The 18,750-nt window shown below is 42.2% G+C and overlaps 1 protein-coding gene across 3 annotated transcripts in view; it reads right to left on the reverse strand.

Moving 5' to 3' along the window:
* Positions 1–17,504, reverse strand: part of HACE1 (HECT domain and ankyrin repeat containing E3 ubiquitin protein ligase 1) — an 84,858-nt gene extending 67,354 nt beyond the window's left edge. Inside the window, exons 1-7 of one of the 3 annotated variants that reach the window (XM_032783571.2) lie at positions 17,245–17,504; positions 15,347–15,401; positions 13,548–13,637; positions 10,658–10,762; positions 7,072–7,147; positions 6,038–6,169; positions 4,736–4,818 (exon numbers count right to left, since the gene is read on the reverse strand). In XM_032783571.2, coding sequence (XP_032639462.1) covers positions 4,736–4,818; positions 6,038–6,169; positions 7,072–7,147; positions 10,658–10,762; positions 13,548–13,637; positions 15,347–15,401; positions 17,245–17,320 — 617 coding nt within the window. In that variant the 5' untranslated portion in view covers positions 17,321–17,504. The remainder of the gene's footprint in view (positions 1–4,735; positions 4,819–6,037; positions 6,170–7,071; positions 7,148–10,657; positions 10,763–13,547; positions 13,638–15,346; positions 15,402–17,244) is intronic. The other 2 variants (XM_032783573.2, XM_032783572.2) reach the window with 2 other exon arrangements.
* Between the last annotated feature and the right edge of the window lie 1,246 nt (positions 17,505–18,750).

Genomic DNA, 18,750 nt, shown 5'->3' on the forward strand with positions numbered 1-18,750 from the left:
AATGGTTTATTTCCCTTTGTTGTGAGACCCAAGGGGTTTTGGGTCTTGGGGTCCCCAGGGAAGGTTTTGGGGGCCAGAAAGTGTCCCAAAACACTATATTTTTGGGTGATGGCAGCTCTATCATTTCTAAGCTAGTAATTAAGCTTAGAGGGGTTCATGCAGGTACCCCATCTTTTGGACGCTAAGGTTCAGAGTGGGAAATCATACCCTGACAGACCTCTCTTCTGTGTCAGAGGGACCACTGTTAAGTGGCTGTTCTTCAGCCTATTGCAAAGGTATATTACAAGCACTGGCCTGAGCTGGAATTTTTTGCATATTCATACAGGAACACTCTGACCAGAAGTAGCCTCTAGGCCCATTTGATGGTTCCTGAGTGCACAAGAAAAAATATAGGCATTTTTAATGCCACTTTTACATTGGAAAAGTGTACTTAGAGAAGATTATATGATTGTTTCCAGATGCCTAGTAAGCTTTCATCCAATACATTTTAAATAAAAGAATCACTTACATAATGTCTATAACTAACCATGTTCTTACAATAGACTGTAAGGGTAAGAAAACAGAAGTTCTGTTATTAAAAAAACTCATCAAATACAGCAATGTTAAATACTCTATATTTGCATGAGTGGAGTTTGAAAGACAAAACAGACCTATTCTGTCATCCAGTACATCATCCTGACAGCACAATAATGTGGTGCATGTGTGTGGGTTTTTTTACAGTAAGTTTTTAGTTCTTTGTCTAATCAAGATAAAAATATTCAGTGATGGGCTTTACTACTTCCCTTGGGAGACTATTTCAAAGTCTAATACATCTCATTGTCAAAGCTCTGGGTCAAGGAAACAGTATAACTACTTTATGTAACATATAATCAGCTACTTTGTTGTTGCAGCTGGTGGTGACCCATTAAAGACCAAAAAGCAGTAATTATGCCACACATTCCATATGGCTACACTTAAGAAAATTCATTTTCCAATTAAATTTTAAAAGGAGAAATGGAAAATTAGATATAAGTGCTCCTATAGTCACCAGAATACTATACTGCATGTTATAAAATGGTGTTAGCCTTTACAAGTGCTCGATTTTTAGGCATATACCCATCAATTACAGTAGCTTTATTTCAGAATGGGTGAAATTCAGCCCTCCAGGAAGACCTGGCACAAATGCTTCTACACCAATCAAGGACGGTCTTTACCCTCTGCAAATGAAGCAGTTGCACAGGACAGGATTACTAAGTTGACTACTCCTCAAAATCAATTGGCCTAAAACCCTGCATGAGAGCTTCCATTACTACTCCAGCCACAGAAGCTCTATACTGCATTCCAATGCCCTGACCCTAGATTTGTTCAGCCCTTAAACATCTCCTAAAAAGCCCAAGTAATGTGGCTGTAAATGTATTACATGAATTTCATTCCAAAAATAGTCTTAACCCCTGTATGCCCTTAAACAAAGAAAATATTTTGCAGACTTATTGGGGACATACATAATATTAGAATCAGAATGGACAAAAATCAATGATTTTTTTTAAATCCGATTTTGTTTATTTAAATCGAATTTTTTTGATAGAATGCCTTTTGAGGAAAAAAGCAATCTAAAGACAGTTTTAATTAAGACATATTATAGCTCAAAGATCTCATCATGGAATTAGGGATTATAAATTCTAGTTCTATAGTATGAGACAATGTATGCATTTAATGTTTCAGAAGAGTTTTGTAAATGAGTTCCAATAGTTCATTGATTAGGGATTCCACAGACATCTGTATAGATTATTTAGGTTAATCTTTCTATCTACCCAATGAGACTCGGTATCTTCTAGATTGAGCACCATCAGAGATGCTTAGTTTTGCAGTTCTCAAACTGCAGATTGCGTCTCCAGAGGTAACATGCTTGTTAACAGCAAAAATGTTTGTTTATTAACAAAACAAACAAACAGACCTCAGCTCTATTGTCCCTCTGCAAATCTGTGTGCACACAGTCAATCCCTTACCTCTCTAAAAGTGCAAAGTTTCAAGAAGTTCAATGAATAGAAGACTTTTGGGGGTGGAACAAATCTTTTGGGGGTGGAAGAAGGCTGGAGATAAATGTGAGAAGTGAGGGACATGTGCTTCTTTTATTAAAATATTATATGTTCGTTGTTGAAGAAAAAAAATCCAGAATACTTAATGTTATAGTTTTAGTTAAAATAAAACAAATTTAAATGTCTGTCTGGTAATGTTCTCCTCCTACCACAGCATGGCAAGAAAATCCTCCAAATATTAAAAATTAACCTGTTGAACTGGATATAGTTCACCTCCCAATGATTTCATAAATATCTGCTTCAGTTACCTTCGGTAAATGAAATAACCAAACAATCATTCATTTTCTGATATAGCTGTAAAACTAAATCTGAAAAGTTTTCAAAATAAATCACTGTTTAAAGATGTAGGTTTCGTTTTTAGAAGGTATACACTATACATCGATCTCTGAGTTGTGAAGAATATGTATTAAGGTTATAACAATCAATAAGAATGCACTTTTATGTAGAAAACCATGATTACATCAAGTCTTCCTGCCTCAGTGATTTAAATCATGATTTAAATCAATTTGATTTAAAATCAAATCCACCCTGATTAGAATGCAACTGAAATATAAAATTAACATTTTGGGGTTCTCCCCTTGACTTTATCTGAACCAGGAAGTTTCTCAACCAAGGATTTTTCATTTCTAGAAGTCACCACTGAACCCACCACACAATCCTTTCTTTTCTGAAAGGTTTAAATGCCTCTACACTGGAGCAACTCAGTTGCTTCTTCTAATATCAATGACAATCCCTAAACTGAGACCTTCAATTAGCTAGCTTCTATTTATTCTCTCCTTCCCCTCTCCCCAACTGCCAAGTGCCAGCATATGTCTGACCACCAGCAGACCAGGCTCCCACAACTTAGCTCTTAGCAGGCCACCATGTCAGCCCATTTCTCACTTTGTTTACATTTATAATTTCACAACAGGTTGAACTATTTAACCTGTAATCAAAGCACCAGAATTACAGAATTGTAGCTGTCTCAACAAATAGCTGAACGGATCCAATTAAAATTAAGGAGCTACTGGAAATTGAATTAAATGTAGAAAACAAAATTTCACTCCAATACTAAGTCTTTAGGACAGGGCTGGGCAAACTATGGCCCCTCAGGGCTTTGGATCCGGCTCACGGGATTGATCACCGGGGTGCTACGGGCCCCGCACCACTCTCAGCAGCAGCCAGCCTAATGTCCGTGCAGCCTCCAGCACCGCCCCCCACAGCTCCCATTGGCCAAGAATGGGGAACCGCAGCCAATGGGAGCTTCGGGGAAGGTACCTGGAGGCACAGCAAGAGCAGTGCACACAAGGCCCTTAGCCTCACCTCCCCTAGGGGTCCCTCCTCCCTAGGGAACCTGCCCTGGCCCCAGTGCACACTGCTGCCACCTCGGAGCCTGAACCCCTCCTGCACCCCACCCCCCGTCTTCCCTAAGCCCCCTGCCTGCACCATGTACCCCTCCTGCATCCCAACTCCCTGCCCTGAGCCTCCGCCGCACCCCGCACACCTGTGCACCAACTATCTGCCCTGAGCCTTCTCATACACCTCGCACCCCAACTCCCTGCCGTGAGCTCCCTGCTGCACGCTGAACCCCTGTGCACCCCAAACCCCTGCCTTGAGCCCCCTGCTGTACCCCACACCCCTCCTGCACCCCAACCACCTGCCCTAAGCCCCCCTCCCACAGTCCGCACCCCTCCTGCACCCCTGCCCTGAGCTCCCTCCTGCACTCCACACCCCTCTTGCACCCCAATCCCCTTCCCTGAGCCCTACATACGCCCTGCACCCCTCCTCTGTCCCAATCCCTCGCCCTGAGTCTCTTCCTGCACAGCGCACCCCCTCTCACACCCCGCACTCCCTACCGCACCCCAAATACCTGCCCCTGCATACAATTTCCCCACCCAGATGTGGCCCTTGGCCCAAAAAGTGTGCCCACCCCTACTTTAGGGCATAGGTTTGTATTTTATGACAAATTAGTTCAGATAGCTGATTCACTTTATGTTGGTTAGTTTATAAACAGAGCATGATTTATAAAGGCATGTTTAACCATATTATAGGTTAGCATCCATTACAGCAATGGTTCCAAACCATTTCCATTATAATCTGCCTTTTTCACATGCTCAATTTGCCACCCCCTCAAACATTTTTTTTTAAACGAAACAACTGTTTTAAAAACAGAACTGGAACAAAATTAGTCTTACAATGAAGTCTTAAACTTGCTACGGATATAACCTTCCATGAAGACTAGTACTTTTGATTGTCTGAATTTTTTTCCCCCCATAGTGTTGTTTGAGAATTGTATACCAAGAATATATTGTACACCTGGAATATTGACCCAGCATGCAAAGCTGGTTAAATATTGGTTATTTGAACAGCTTCCTTATTTTAAATCTAAAATTATGACTTATTAGTTTATTAGGGTATACCCTGGTAGAAAGGTGCTTAGCCTGCAATATTAACAGACATTTAATCTTATATACATGTGCATGTCTAAAACTTATGACAAAATATTCAAATACTATACCACACAGCATTCCAGCAAGAGGCAGAGTTCAGACTAAATACATTCTTAGTTTTCATATTTGCTGATTTGAGTTCTTTGCTATACATTGAATTAGTGTAGTTCTGTGTATTAAAAATTAAAATTTTACATTTTGTACAGTATTTGGAAGTCAAATATACCATACCTGCAAGCAAAATAGAGCGGAGTTGCTCCTGACACGTTTGGCCTGTTAATATCTGCACCACTGTCTAATAAACACTGCACTGTCTTTTGGGAAGAGGAAAAAAAAGTAGTGTCAAAACTAGAAAGAAATTAACAAAAATATCACTTGGCTTGAAACTGTTTAGCTTTATGCATCTTTCTTCAGTCATACGAGTAGATTTAATTTCCAGTAATACATCTCAAAAACAAGAAACCTAAACATTAAGAAAAGGATTATGACAGTTACACCCTGAAAAGCTTTCACATATTCTAGTCTCTATTTCTAAGACTTGGCTTTTTAATAAAAATGCCTTTTATAGGAGTTTGGCCATTCTGTAAGATCACTGAAATCAGATCCTCCGAAAAAGCTTATACTAAAGTTAAATATTTAATCAGTAAATTGAGGTTAAAAAATATTGTACTTTTGAAAAATATATTAAGAGAAAACTAAGTAAAAAACAAATGCTGAGCTAACGTACTTGAACAACCTCAACTCTATCCCATCCACATGATGTAGATGTGTCTATAATTATCAGTCTGATTGCTAGCTGATGTCTTGAAACTTGTAACTCTTGACAGCTTGCCATCAGGAGCCCTTTCTGATGGTTCAGAGAATAACTTTTTGACCACAGTAGAATGGACAATTGGGCTGGGAAATAGTCCAGAGACCACTGCTTACTCTAAGTGGTCTATATCACTGGATAACAGGATCACTGGTCCATATGATCTTAAAATACTTTTTTTTAAAAAAGGTTCAAATCTGTACACATCTATTCTATATGTACATGCTTAATCCTAATGCAAAATCAATCCCCAAGATAGAGTACAAACGTTTAACTGTATCTGATTAAAAGTAACCAAGCTGCCATATACGCTTTTCTATATGTAATCATTCTGACAAACATGGCTCAAAATACTACACATTATAGTGAGTAATGCACAAAAAAATATTCAAGAATATTAAACACTACACCAAGATCTGCAATCAACTATGCAATAATAGATTAATCAACTGTATGAACAGATGTGGGATGTGCATTGAATTGTTTATACTCTCAAAGGAGACTGCAGGATCACCCACACAAGAATAAACCACTTATTCCTATACGAGTACATGTAGTTAAGAATTATTAAGATAGAATTATTCACATGCCTATCATTTAACCTTCATAAAGCTGTATGACTAGCCATAGTTTCAAGAATATATATTTTATTTTTTGAAAGAGACAAGTATTACCAAGGTTTTAACAATTACAGTCCGTTCAAATGAGTTTCATGAACTTACTGTCTTGTGACCATTTTGGCAAGCTACGTGTAGTGCTGTCTGTCCCATTGCATCTTCAACATCTACGTTATTGACATGCTGTACAAGATCATGAAGTAGTTCTGTTCGCCCATTGACAGCAAGCCAGTGAATCTAAGTAAAACAATCAAATTACTAATATTCTTAGTAGTCAATACATACATATATTTCATAAACACAAGTGTACAAAACCTAAGGCTCTGTGGCCAAGATTTTCATAAATAGGATCCTAGAAAAAGCTGCCTAAATATGCATCTAGAAGTCTAAATCTGTGCCTGAATTCACAGCAGCTCCCTTTGATCATGAGTAGATTGCAAGAATGTGTTTAAGAAAGGATCCTCAAACACTGTAGCTGCTGAGGAATGTAACCAGTAGTCTACCTGAATATCCTACTGATAGGAGCTACAACCAGCAGACTGGGAGTTAAATTTAGATTCTTGACACTCATGAGGTACACAAGAAGAGAGCGATTGGTGCCAGCTAAGACAATCAAGAATGTTTAAGGGAGGGGCCCTCTGCCTTGATATCAGAAGTCCACATTCATTGTTCAGGCCAGCAAAACTAGCAGTTGCAAATATAACACCATGTGGTTCCACAACTTTACCCTTCTTGATTTCAAGTCAAAGCAGTTTGCTACAATACCAGCACAGAGGAATGGAAAAAAGTTAAAATCCTGTATAAAAATGATCACTTCCTGGTCACTGAGGAAACAGGTGGAAAAAACAAAAAATTAACCTTGAGCATATAAAGTTGCATTTCTGAAAGTGTTTTATTTGAACAAAAGATTTTACTGTTTTAGAAATATTTTGATAATTTTGTCACTGGTAAATTAACAGTTCCACAATACTTTACAATTAATATATTAACAGAGACCCTTCCAGTTTTAATGATTGTAGAGCTAGTCAAACACTTAGCAGGAACAAGCTATGAGTATTTTCAGTAAAGTTAGCATATCACTGGTTTATTCATTTCAGGAGAAGCACTTCAGTAACTTAACTAAAATGGATAGCACTTACTGCAGTCAGACCTTCATTATTACAAATGTTGACATCTGCATTATATTCTAATAGCTTGCTCATACATTTCTTCTGTCTGTAAACGAAAGAACATATGCAACTCCAGTCATAAAAAAAGAAAAAGGGTCTGCAGAAAACAAATATCTTCCCCATGCCCCTTTCAGACTAATTCATCACATGCATCAACTGCAGTATGCAAGTTTTCTTCAAAACAGTACACCATTAACTGATATTTAAAGAAAAGCAAATGCTCACCAATGCCATAAAAGACACACACAGCCAAGAGTTTTAGCTTACAGGAGGGAGAGGGAGAATGGTGGTTGATTAGACAGGTTCCTACGTTACAAATATCAGAATACTTAAGTGTCCTTACGACGGGGCAGCCCCACCCCGCACTAGCCCTAGCAGCATCAGACCAGTAGCTCTGACGGCACAAGTTCCACCCCAGCCGTACTGGGCATGCTCCAAGTGCTCTGGCAGTATAAAAGGAGGGAACTCAGCTCAATCTGGGCTGGCAGCCACTGGGGTAGGACCTAACTGGGAAGCTCCTACAGAGGACCAGCCACTACCCTGGAGGTTGCTGGGAACTGAAGCTTCTCCTGGCCAGCATGAAGCCCTACTATGGGAGGAGCCCAGAGAACCTAGGGACTTGTGGGAGACCCCAACTCTCAAGCCGGTAGGAAGTGCCCTGGGGGGGTGACAGACTGGTACCTTGCCCCTGGTAAGCCTGTGTGTTTCGGTAGGACCCCCCCGCTGAGCCAGTGGCAAGGTCCTACATCACTGTCAGGGCCGGGGCCCAGCAAAGTGGGAGAGACTCTGGCCATTAGGATGTACTGCCCTGTAACCAGGGGTGATTCTATGGACTCTGGCCACTAGGCCACACTGCCCTGCTACCAGGAGCGTAAATCCTCATAGTCCTGTTCTAACATTTCTAAATACAGTAAAAGCTGTTTTATATGGCATGTTGGTAGAATGGGAGGTGCCAAGAAGCAAAAAAAATGCTGGTTAATTTAAGAGGGAGGGACATTAGGTGCATGAGGTGGTGCGGGCTCTGAGAAACAATTTGGGTGCAGGAGGGGGCTTGGGACATGGGAAGAGGTGCAGCGTGACAGATCCAGGGGGTGCTCACCTCGGGTGACTCCCTGCAAGCGGTGACCTGTCTCAGGTGCTCTTAGGCGGAGGCACAGCAAGTGGCTCTGCACGCTGCCCCCGATCTGTGCCGAGTGCTGCCTTCACAGCTCCCATTCTCCAGGAACAATAGCCAATGGGAGCTATAGGGACAGTGCCTGTGGCTGGATGCAGCACACAGACCTGCCTGCTGTGCCTCCGCCTAGGACCCGACTGAGGTGAGCAGCCCCCAATCCAACACTCCGTGCCCTGCACCCTCTCCCATGCCAAACCCCCCAAGAGCCCATGCTCCACACCCCCTCCCATGCCCCAACCCCTGCCGGTCCCATGCCAACCAGACTATAAACCAGACTTTCAACGAAGATCAGATATACCGGTTCATAGAACTTGCCAGTTGGTGAAGTGCCAGATAAAACGGCTTTTACTCTATATGGAAGGATGGATGATCCACTGGCACATCACGCTCAAAATATCTGGGTTAAGTTCCCTGTTCCACCACAGTTTACGTGTTACCTTAGGCAAGCCACTTAGTCCCTTTGGGTATGTCAACACAGCATTCAGCAGCATGTGTCCAAGCTCAGGTCAACAGATTCAGGGTTGCACTACAGATAGGTGCAGGGACAGTGCTTTCAAGTTCCAGCTCAGGCTGGAGCTTGGGCTATGAAGCCCATTCCTGTCCCCAGGCTTCAAAAAGCAAAGTGGTCAGGGTGATAGGCACATCTTGTTAATTTCATGGGGATTTTTGCTTTACTGCAAGAAAGCGTAATTGTTGACAGCAATAATCTGTTCTTTTAACAAAATAATCCAGCCCTAGAATCCCTGCTAATATTGCGCCTACCTTTAAAGGGACAACTTGAAGAGTCAGAATTTTCAGGAGGAAATCTGTAACTATTACCATTAAAACCATCACTTAAGATAACTGAAAAGTATTTTCTTCTTTTTTTTTCTTCATTTCACTGTTTACTTGACATAGCATATTTTCAGTTCCACTTCTTCACTGATGGTTAATTGCATTTCCCATCATCTGCACTAGCATAACATCACTCACATATGCTGCCCTAAGGAACTTATAAGTATATTCTTTCCCAGGCCCTTGAAGAGGGTGTCTGCCAATCACACGACAAGAAAAGTGGAGAGTGAAGAAGCAACAGACATGCATGTACACAGAGAAAAGGGTCAGAGGAGAGGCAGCGAGTCAGAGCTCTTAAGTGGTGTTATTCTCAAGATACCCAAAAAACCCCACACTTAACCAGTCATCAGCAGGATGGCTAAAGAAATCCCTACTAGATAAGAGGAGCGCAGCGAGGCCAAGCCCTCTTAGCCTAATATTACATGTATGGTATTAGTAGGACATGCCTACACTAAGATAAGTCGACCTATGGTAGGTCGACTTTAGCCACCGCAGTAACTAATGCAGTGGCTATATGTCCACATTACCCTATTTCTGTCAGTGGTGCACATCCTCACCAGGAGCACTTCCACCGACTGAAGAGGGGCAGTGTGGGAGACTGAGAGCCAGGCCAAACGTACCAGGAGCGGGGGGGCGGGGCGGGCGTGGAAGCCGCCCAGGCTTCTCAACTCTGGCGAGGAGATCCACACCCGGAGTCCAGTCAGCTACTGTGCTTCAGGGTTCCCAGTGTGGAGCCTAGGTGGCAGGCCAGCTTGGAGTGAAGACTAGGAAGCAGCAGGGCTCAGGAGCCAGAAACCTGATTCTTATCAATTTCATGCCCCCAGCAGACAAGAGTGACAGCTGACAGAAGGACTGCACTGTCAGCACAGACATGCATCGTCCTAACTATGTCAACATAAGGCCTATGTCTTTTGTTGAGGTGGTTGTCTTATGTCGGCATAGCAGGGGAGTTACATTGGCAGGAGGAGCATTTCAGTGTGTACACCTATACAGTTTACTCAACAAAAGCTCACTTTTGTCAACAAAACTGTAGTGTAGACAAGGCCTGAGTCGTCTTTGTCTTGCAGATGATGTTCCTTCAGGGAACACAGTTAATTTCTTTATCTAAATATCAATCCTAACAGTGAAATCCCTTCAACTTTGTCTTGCAGATCCTGAATAATCCAGTCCATGCTTTACTCCTTTAATGTATTTACCTTCTTCGTTGTCATGTGTTGTATTACATACTCACAATATTGCAATACTTGTTTTTATTATTAGCCACTAAATAAAATCTCCAACTATTAAACTATGATTAGCAAAAATGCTTAAGTGGTCATAGCAATTTGTTTATTGCTTGGTTGTATTTAGATCAATATTCTAAAATTTTAAAAAATAAATATCCCACAAATTCATAGTACACATTCTGTGGTTTTATTTATACTTTCAAAAGTGCAAAATATATAATTTAAGCAGTATGCAAACCAAAATCATAAAGATTCTTAAAACAGGTCTATAATCTGTGTTCAGCAAAATCAGCATGCTTTGAGAAGGTAACAGTTTTCTTACCCATTTCTAGCTGCCAAATGAAGGGGTGTACATCCCGAAATATCTTGGTAGTTAGGATTTGCTCCCTTTTTTAAAAGCAGAACTAGACATTCAACTGATCCACAGCTTGGATGGAGGTATGGGAAGAAAGAAAGGACATGGCAAAATCAGTAAAGTGAAACTTTCATGGTAAACCACAGCAAGCATTTTTAAGAGTCAAATTCTGCACTAGGGGGAGGGATAGCTCAGTGGTTTGAGCACTGGCCTGCTAAACCAAGGGTTGTGAGTTCAGTCCTTGAGGGGGCCATTTAGGGATCTGGGGTAAAAATCTGTCTGGAGATTAGTCCTGCTTTAAGCAGGGGGTTGGACTAGATGACCTCCTGAGGTCCCTTCCAACTCTGATATTCTACAACTTACACTATCATGCAACTTCATTAACTTCCAGAGGTTGAAGTCAGAACAAAATTTTGGCTCTAATGTCACTAGGGTTTTTACAACTTGAAAGCTAAAAAAAAGACATTTTGCTGGAGTGAGAACTGATTATATAATATTTGGTTAACATTACAGGGAAACAGTTACTAATCTTAGTTTAATTTACTCAAGACCAAATTGCAGAAGCAGGTGCAAGGAAATCTCAAAGATATAGGCTTTCCCCATCCTTGGTATTATGTTTGTTTCCCTTAGCCAATTTGTTCTTTTGCAGCATCAAACCTCTAACACACTTTAATTACAAAATTACTTGTTTAAAAAAAAGTTAGAGGTTTAGTTTTCAGAAGGAAGGTAGATATTCAAATGTAACCACAGCAAAAAGAGAAAACAAAGACTGAGGGTTACAGGATCCATCTAAATACCTGAGTCTGCCATTAGTTTTGTTACATAACTTTCTCTTTATATTCTGTTTGCAATTTAATTGGTCATTATTAAGGCTGTCAAGTGATTAAAAATATTAAAAGCATGCTTTAAAAAAATTAATCTCAATTAATCGCACTATTAAACAGAATACCATTTAAATATAATATATTGATTTCAATTACAACACCGAATACCAAGTGTAGTGCTCACTTTATATTTTTGCTTACAATTATTTGAACTTTAAAACAAAAAGCATATTTCAATTCACCTAATACTAGTACTGTAGTGCAACCTCTTTATAATGAAAGTTGAACTTACAAATGTAGAATTACGTACAAAAAAAACTGCATTCAAAAATAAAACAATGTAAAACTTTAGAGCAGGGGTCGGCAACCTTTCAGAAGTGGTGTGCTGAGTCTTCATTTATTCACTCTCATTTAAGGCTATGCGTACCAGTAATACACTAACGTTTTTAGAAGGTTTCTTTCTATAAGTCTATATTATATACCTAAACTACTGTTGTATGTAAACAAGGTTTTTTAAATGTTTAAGAAGCTTCATTTAAAATTAAATTAAAATGCAGATCTTATCAGTTTAGTGCAATGGTTCTTAATCTGAGGTGCATGCACCTCCAGGGGGTGCGAGATGCGCTTTCTGGGGGTGTGAGACATACAAGATTTTTTTTAGAAGGTAAATCAAACACAAACTAAGCACAGGCACATAAGTACAACTATTTTGTTTCATCAAACCTATGTATTTAGTTTCATCAAACCTATGTATTTAGTAACACAACTTTGTATATTACAGTAATCTGTAAAGTTTTCAAGTTAACTGTAGCGTAATTTTTTAGAAGGGGTGCGAGAACATATTTTGAGAACTCCAGACCATCAGCAGGCTGAGCGGGGCTGGGTGTAGTGTATTAAATTGCTCCCCCTAAGAATGTGCTACTTAAAGTGTACTACTTATAAAATATTGGGTTGGAAGGGACCTCAGAAAGTCATCTAGTCCAACCCCCTGCTCAGAGCAGGACACATCCCCAGACAGATTTTTGCCCCAGATCCCTAAATGGCCCCCTCAAGGATTGAACTCACAACCCTGGGTTTAGCAGGCCAATGCTCGAACCATTCTCCCTCCCTTACGGCTGCCAGGCCTGATGCTCTGGGTGGCATGGTAAGAGGAGAGGGAAGAGGGGTGGTTGGACAGCCATGGGAGACCCAGGGGGCCTGTCAAGGCCAGGGGTGTGCATAGGGGTCAGGGCAGTCAGGGGACAGGGAGCAGGGGGGCTGGATGGGGGGGTGGGATCCCGGGGGGTGGAGAGAGGTGAGTGGCCCTGGGAGGGAGCAATTAAGAGACAAGGAACAGGGAGGCGTTGGTCGGGGACAAGCCTATTTTTACTACCTGACAGGTTCAAAATAAATTTGACATCATGCATTTCATATTTACAGGCAAGGACATCAGCCTGGATCTAAAAGAATCAGAAATATTCAGTACACAGCCTCAAATTCTTCCCTGTCTGCTCATAACTGAGCAGAGAAGTACCTGCCCACCATATTATGACAGTAAAGCATCAGATCAGTAGTGGAGTACTTCCCACTTCCATGATGTAATTACCATGAGACGGAATGACTGAATGCTTCCAAAAAAAAGCCAGCTGTCTACTAGAGAGGGAGAAAGCAAGTCTGGAACAGCAAAGCTCAGGCAGCTAGCAATTGCAGAGGTAACTCTTTAACCAACAAACCATAAAAAGGCTTTATTCCTCCCACAGCAGTCTTATTTCAAAAACGATGAAAAAGCAACCATCAGTAGTTAATGTTTCCTATACAATAGCTTGTCAGGATATGGAAGGCCACTTGAAATCCTGATTGTAAGCTGCCTGGTTTTATGTTAAGTTATTCTTGAAAGTGCAAATATGCACTCTGGTAATTAAGTCAAGAAAGGTTAGGAAAAAAATTAGCAACAAATATGCACTGAAGGTTTTTCCAATTTAATGCTCTAGATTTCTGTGGCAATGTAATCCTTTAAGTCATCTCCCCGACTACTCAAAAGTGCCAAATCTTACTTTGCCGCAATATGAAGCAAGCTCCTCTTCACACGTCCAAATGCATAATTCACATCAAATTTTGAATTTGACAGTAGCTCTGAAACAGACCTTAAGCAGATAAAACTGTGTGTTAGGGGAAAAAGTCTAAAGATAGTTTCACCCACTTTCAGATATGCATCACAACATACATTTTGTTTGTATGACTGAATACTTTATCTGTTTTACAATTATCTCAGTGTACTATTTTTCTCTCTTACAGCCTATAACCAAGGCAGGGCTCCACAGCTCTGTTAAAATACCTGAATACTAAACTGCAATGCCCTTGCTCTTCCACTTTCTAGTTCAAACTGACATCAGCAAATAAGCCATACTGTGTGGTTATTTTGAATGAACATTAATGTAGACTAGCACAAGATGTTCAAGACATTTCTTTACTGTAATAAGCACTATACTGACTTTGCTTTGGGCAATTATAAATAAATGTATGCCTATACTTCTCCCCACTCCACTACATGTTCCCTTCCACATTTCTGGCAAGTTCCCTATGCATACACCAAGTTTAGATGGAAAAAGTGCCAGTATAATGAAATTTAAGGAAGACTGTTAGACTGAATTTCCATTATTATGCAAGAAGTCTGACACATAAGACATACGGTTTTATAAGTCTGGATGGATCACGGAATTAACTAAAAGATACACACATTTCAAACTAGGCTCAGGCTGAAACAACCTGGTGACTTGCAGTTGTTTGTGCTATCCAGGAGGCTGCGTAATTGAAACTCTAGTATACGTGTCAGCATAAACATATTGTGGAGAAGGAACAACATCCATGCTGATATCAGATCAACAAATTTCAGCACTTCTTACATGCCTACAAAACTCAGAAAGGGCAGGGAAGTAGCAGCAAACTCACTTGACACATCCCTCAGACAGATTCCAACAGCTTCCTCACTTCCTAAAGTGTCATTTAAGAAGTCCCCCAGCCATCAGTCTTGTCTGATCAGTACATGCTGGACAATCTCCTCTACAGATAAGATACTATGAGTTTCAATACCAACAGTACATCAACTCCTAGTGATGCACCTCATTCACAAAGAAACTACCATTGTTCTGTTCTCCCAGTACTCATGATATACTGGCTCCTTCTCCATCACTGTACACACTTCAAACTCCTCGTCTTAAGCACACACACAGGCATTTCCAGGACTGAGTCAACCAGATTTCTCAGGTACATTATGTATATACTTTATCATATGCAAGTTGGGTATTCAGCGGGCTGGGCCACAGCTATGCAAAAATCCTCTCTCTGGGCAGGTCTACACTACAAACTTGCATCAGCACAACTATATCAATGCAGATGTGACACTGTAGCGCTTCTGGAGAAGACACTCTAGGCAAAAAACACCTCTGCAAAAGGCAGTAGCTATGTCGACAGGAAAAGCTCTGCCGCTGACATACTGCTGTCTACACAAGGGACTACGGTCAATATAACCACATTAATAGGGGTGTGAAATCCACACCAGTAAGCAACATAGTTGTACCAAAGCACATATGTAGTACAGACCTGGCCTTTGTGACCTTGGATGGCAGCTCAGCAAGAGAAACCCTGGAGCCAACACTACTTTAAAAATACAGCTCTATTAAACATGTTGCTTTCTATGCCCTTAAAATATTTAGTTTTAGACTACTACTATGGACGATGTTTATTATTACCATTTAGACTGATGTTACAGACAGACTAATGTTTGCAACCTTACAAATAAGGTAATTTAAAAAAATAGTAATTTATGCACAAACCTGTAGGAAGAAACACTCACCTGTGCTGGTCAGCCATAACCATTGGCATTAGTGTGTAGACAGCAGTTTCATTATCTGTGCAGAAATTAGATTATTCAGTTCCCATAAAATCTTGTGTGTAAATTTATCCAATAGTTATTGTCTGTTTTTAGAAGTTACTGTAGATGAATAAACTATTTACACTCTACAATAGACCTAGATATACATATGACTAAAATAAATTGAACAATTCTACAGGAAAAGCTACTGCTGTTTATATGGAAAATGTTAAAATATTTTATGATGTAGTACTGATATTACTGTAAGTGAAAACAAACTTCTTTCTAAATAAGAAAAATGTATGTTGATTTATTTTTTAGATTTTATTTTTTTTGTCTATACTTTTATCCTTCTGATTGCTGCCAAGTTCTCATTACTGAATTGTCTCAGTATCATGTAAGTTAATTTAAAAGTGAAGGATATTTTAGATTTCCTGTATTTACACTTTATTTCCATAGTTGTGTTACTGATGTTACCGTAAAGGGCTTGTTTTAGACTGTTCTGTGGCTAGTGACTCTCCATTCTTCTCTCTTCCTACTGGAAAGGAGGAAGAATTTCTTTTTTTTCCTCTTCCTCCCCCTTGCCCTGCCTCAAGCATCCTGGCTACTCTGGGCTTGGCTACATTAGACATTTCAAAGCGCTGCCCCGGCAGCGCTGCGGGAGCACTGCCGCGGCAGCACTTTGAAGTGTGAGTGTAGTCAAAGCCGCAGCGCTGGGAGAGAGCTCTCCCAGCGCTGCTTGTAAACCACATCCCTTATGGGTGTAGTGTGCAGCGCTGGGAGCCGCGTTCCCAGCGCTGCCGCCCTGATTACACTGACACTTTACAGCGCTGCATCTTGCAGCGCTCAGGGGGGTGTTTTTTCACACCCCAGTTGCAGTGCTGTAAAGTGCCAGTGTAGCCAAGGCCTCTGGGTGGGAGGTCTTCCCTCATGCTTTTAGTTACCATGGTAAAGCAAATAAATAATACTGAGGAGGAAAGGAGTTAACCTCTGGCTTCTGAAGAGCAGCAGTAAACACTGAATAATCCTTTTAGGCTTGGTCTGAACAGGAAGTTGTGCTGACATAAAATCATATAACCTTCAGTTATACTGACTTTGTTAAACTGTTGCAACTTTATGTGGACAATACACAGGTGCACTCTGAATTGACATAAACAGTTCTATGCAATGTTGTCTTAGTTAGGTTGGTCCCAGGCATTAGCGCTACAGCTACGCCACGGTCCTGCTTGTAGGGTAGAGATCAAGGGAAGATTTTTTTCCACCACTTGTAGTAAATCCATCCCCTCACGAGGTGCTAGCTAGGTCAACAGAAGAACTGTTCTAGACACTTAGTGGTGTCTACCCTGGGTCAACTGAACTACATCTTTTTCACACCCCTAAATTAACCTACAATTCAGGTGCAGATCAGGTTTCAGAATCCCAATCATCCTTCCCAGGCCCAACGTAGCCTGGTGGGGCCCGGACTTCTCACTGGAGCTCTGCCCTGGTCCTAGCTCGCGACCCCAAGCTATGGCCCACAGGAGCATCAAGCCCTAGATTGATGCCCGAGGTGGTGGCAGGACACGTTCCACGTTTTGAAGACGCTGGCACGGGCATCATGGCCGGCAGGCCCCTCCTGACTGATAGCGACGTGCCAGAAGCCAGTCCCCGAGCAAGCCGGGCTGCGGTGAGGGGCGCCGCAGGGAAACGCCCGGCGCAGATGCGGGGGCTGCCAGGCGGAGGGTTATGGAGTAACGGGGCCGGCCCCGAGGCAACTACTGCGGCGAGTCACCCTGCGCTGGGAGCCGCCGGCGGGGAACGCAGCTCCCGCTGCTGAGCGGGCACGGGCGCCCCTGGCCAGGGGGTGGCGCTGGCCCGAGGACCCCCCGCTCCCCTCTTACCTTCGGGCAGCTCCACGGTGCGAGCGCGGCGCAGGGACCTGGTGAGACGGTTGAGCTGCTCCATGGCTCTCTCCATCCTCGGGGGGCCCCGCTCAGCCCAGAGCCGCTGACCCGCCTCAGCCCATCGCGGCGCCGGTTGCCTGCGGCCAGAGCGGAGCCCGCGGCCCTCTGCACTGGCTCACACCCACACGGGCCCAGAGCCGCGGCGCATGCGCGCTCCTATGCGCGTGCGCACCAGCGAAAGGGCGCCGCACTGAACTGGCTGCCAGTACCCGCAACAGAGCCCCGCCGGCCAGCGTTGCCAGCAGCACTGGGCGCGGAGGAGGAGGAGCGGGGGCGTGGCTAGAAGCTGGGGGCGGGGCCGGAGCCGAGCCAGTGAGCTCGGTAGGAGCTGGTTCAGCGGCGTGGGAGAGGGGTTGGGGGTGCGAGTGAGTTAGTGAGTGAGGAAGGTGCAGGCGCGGACGTTGCTCTCTCCCTTCGCTTTGGAGGCTGGGGCCGAGAAAGCGCAGCGGGAGCAAACTGTCCAGAGGCTGATACTGAGCCAACGCTGTAGTGCCTGTACCCCACAAAATATTAGTGCCCCCCCACCCTTCGGTTTCCTTCCCATGTCCGCAAGGACGGGAGGGTGCTTGTGGCGCTGGGTGCTGTTGCGAGAAGACTGCGTCCCCCGGTGATTGTGCGTTGTGGACTAGGAAATTAATTTGTCTATTAGGTGACTGAATAAAGATCATAGTGGACACCAGAAGAAATTGCACAGAATTATGCAATTTCTGAGTGTAGAGCTGAACCCTGCAAATATGCATGAGCTACACCTTTACTGCCATGAGTAGTCCAACTGAAATCAGTATAACTACTCCTAGTAAAGGTCAGACTGATGTAAGTGTAAACAGTATCAGGCCCCCAAGATAACTGCTAAAATTCTTTGAGTAGGTCCCTTCTTTTTAAGTAGATTATTTTCACAAAAGGATATTGGAAAACTTGAGTGATATTAACATTAAGAATACCGAAGAGAAGGAGGCAGCACTAGTCAGGTATGAAGATGATGTTGATGACTGACTTGAAAAGGATTTCTGCAGTGAAAAAGGAGAGTTAAGGGCAGATTTGGGAGCTATTACAGAGATTAAACCAGCAGGATTTAATAACAGTAACCATAATGCAACAGAGAATAGAGTGACAGGAGAAGCAGAGAACACATGAACACATGAAAATACATACTTTCAAAATGTATTATTTGTTTCATGTATTTCAGTAGAAAATAGAGGATCCAATCAAGTATCATTGAGCTAGGTATTGTATATACATAAAAGTGTAAAAAATGGGAAAATCATGTTTAAAAAAGAATATATAGAACTGATGTGGAGGCACACAAACATACGTAAACTGATGTAGTAATTTTTAATATTGAAAAATGCTGTTAAAAGTAATTCACCGTTAGATAAAATGTACTGGCAATGCTGAAAAGTCCACTCCATTTTTGTACGAGTAAATGCAATTTTAAAAAATATT

The sequence above is a fragment of the Chelonoidis abingdonii genome, chromosome 3, assembly GCF_003597395.2.
Source record: "Chelonoidis abingdonii isolate Lonesome George chromosome 3, CheloAbing_2.0, whole genome shotgun sequence".
Classification (NCBI taxonomy): domain Eukaryota; kingdom Metazoa; phylum Chordata; order Testudines; family Testudinidae; genus Chelonoidis; species Chelonoidis abingdonii.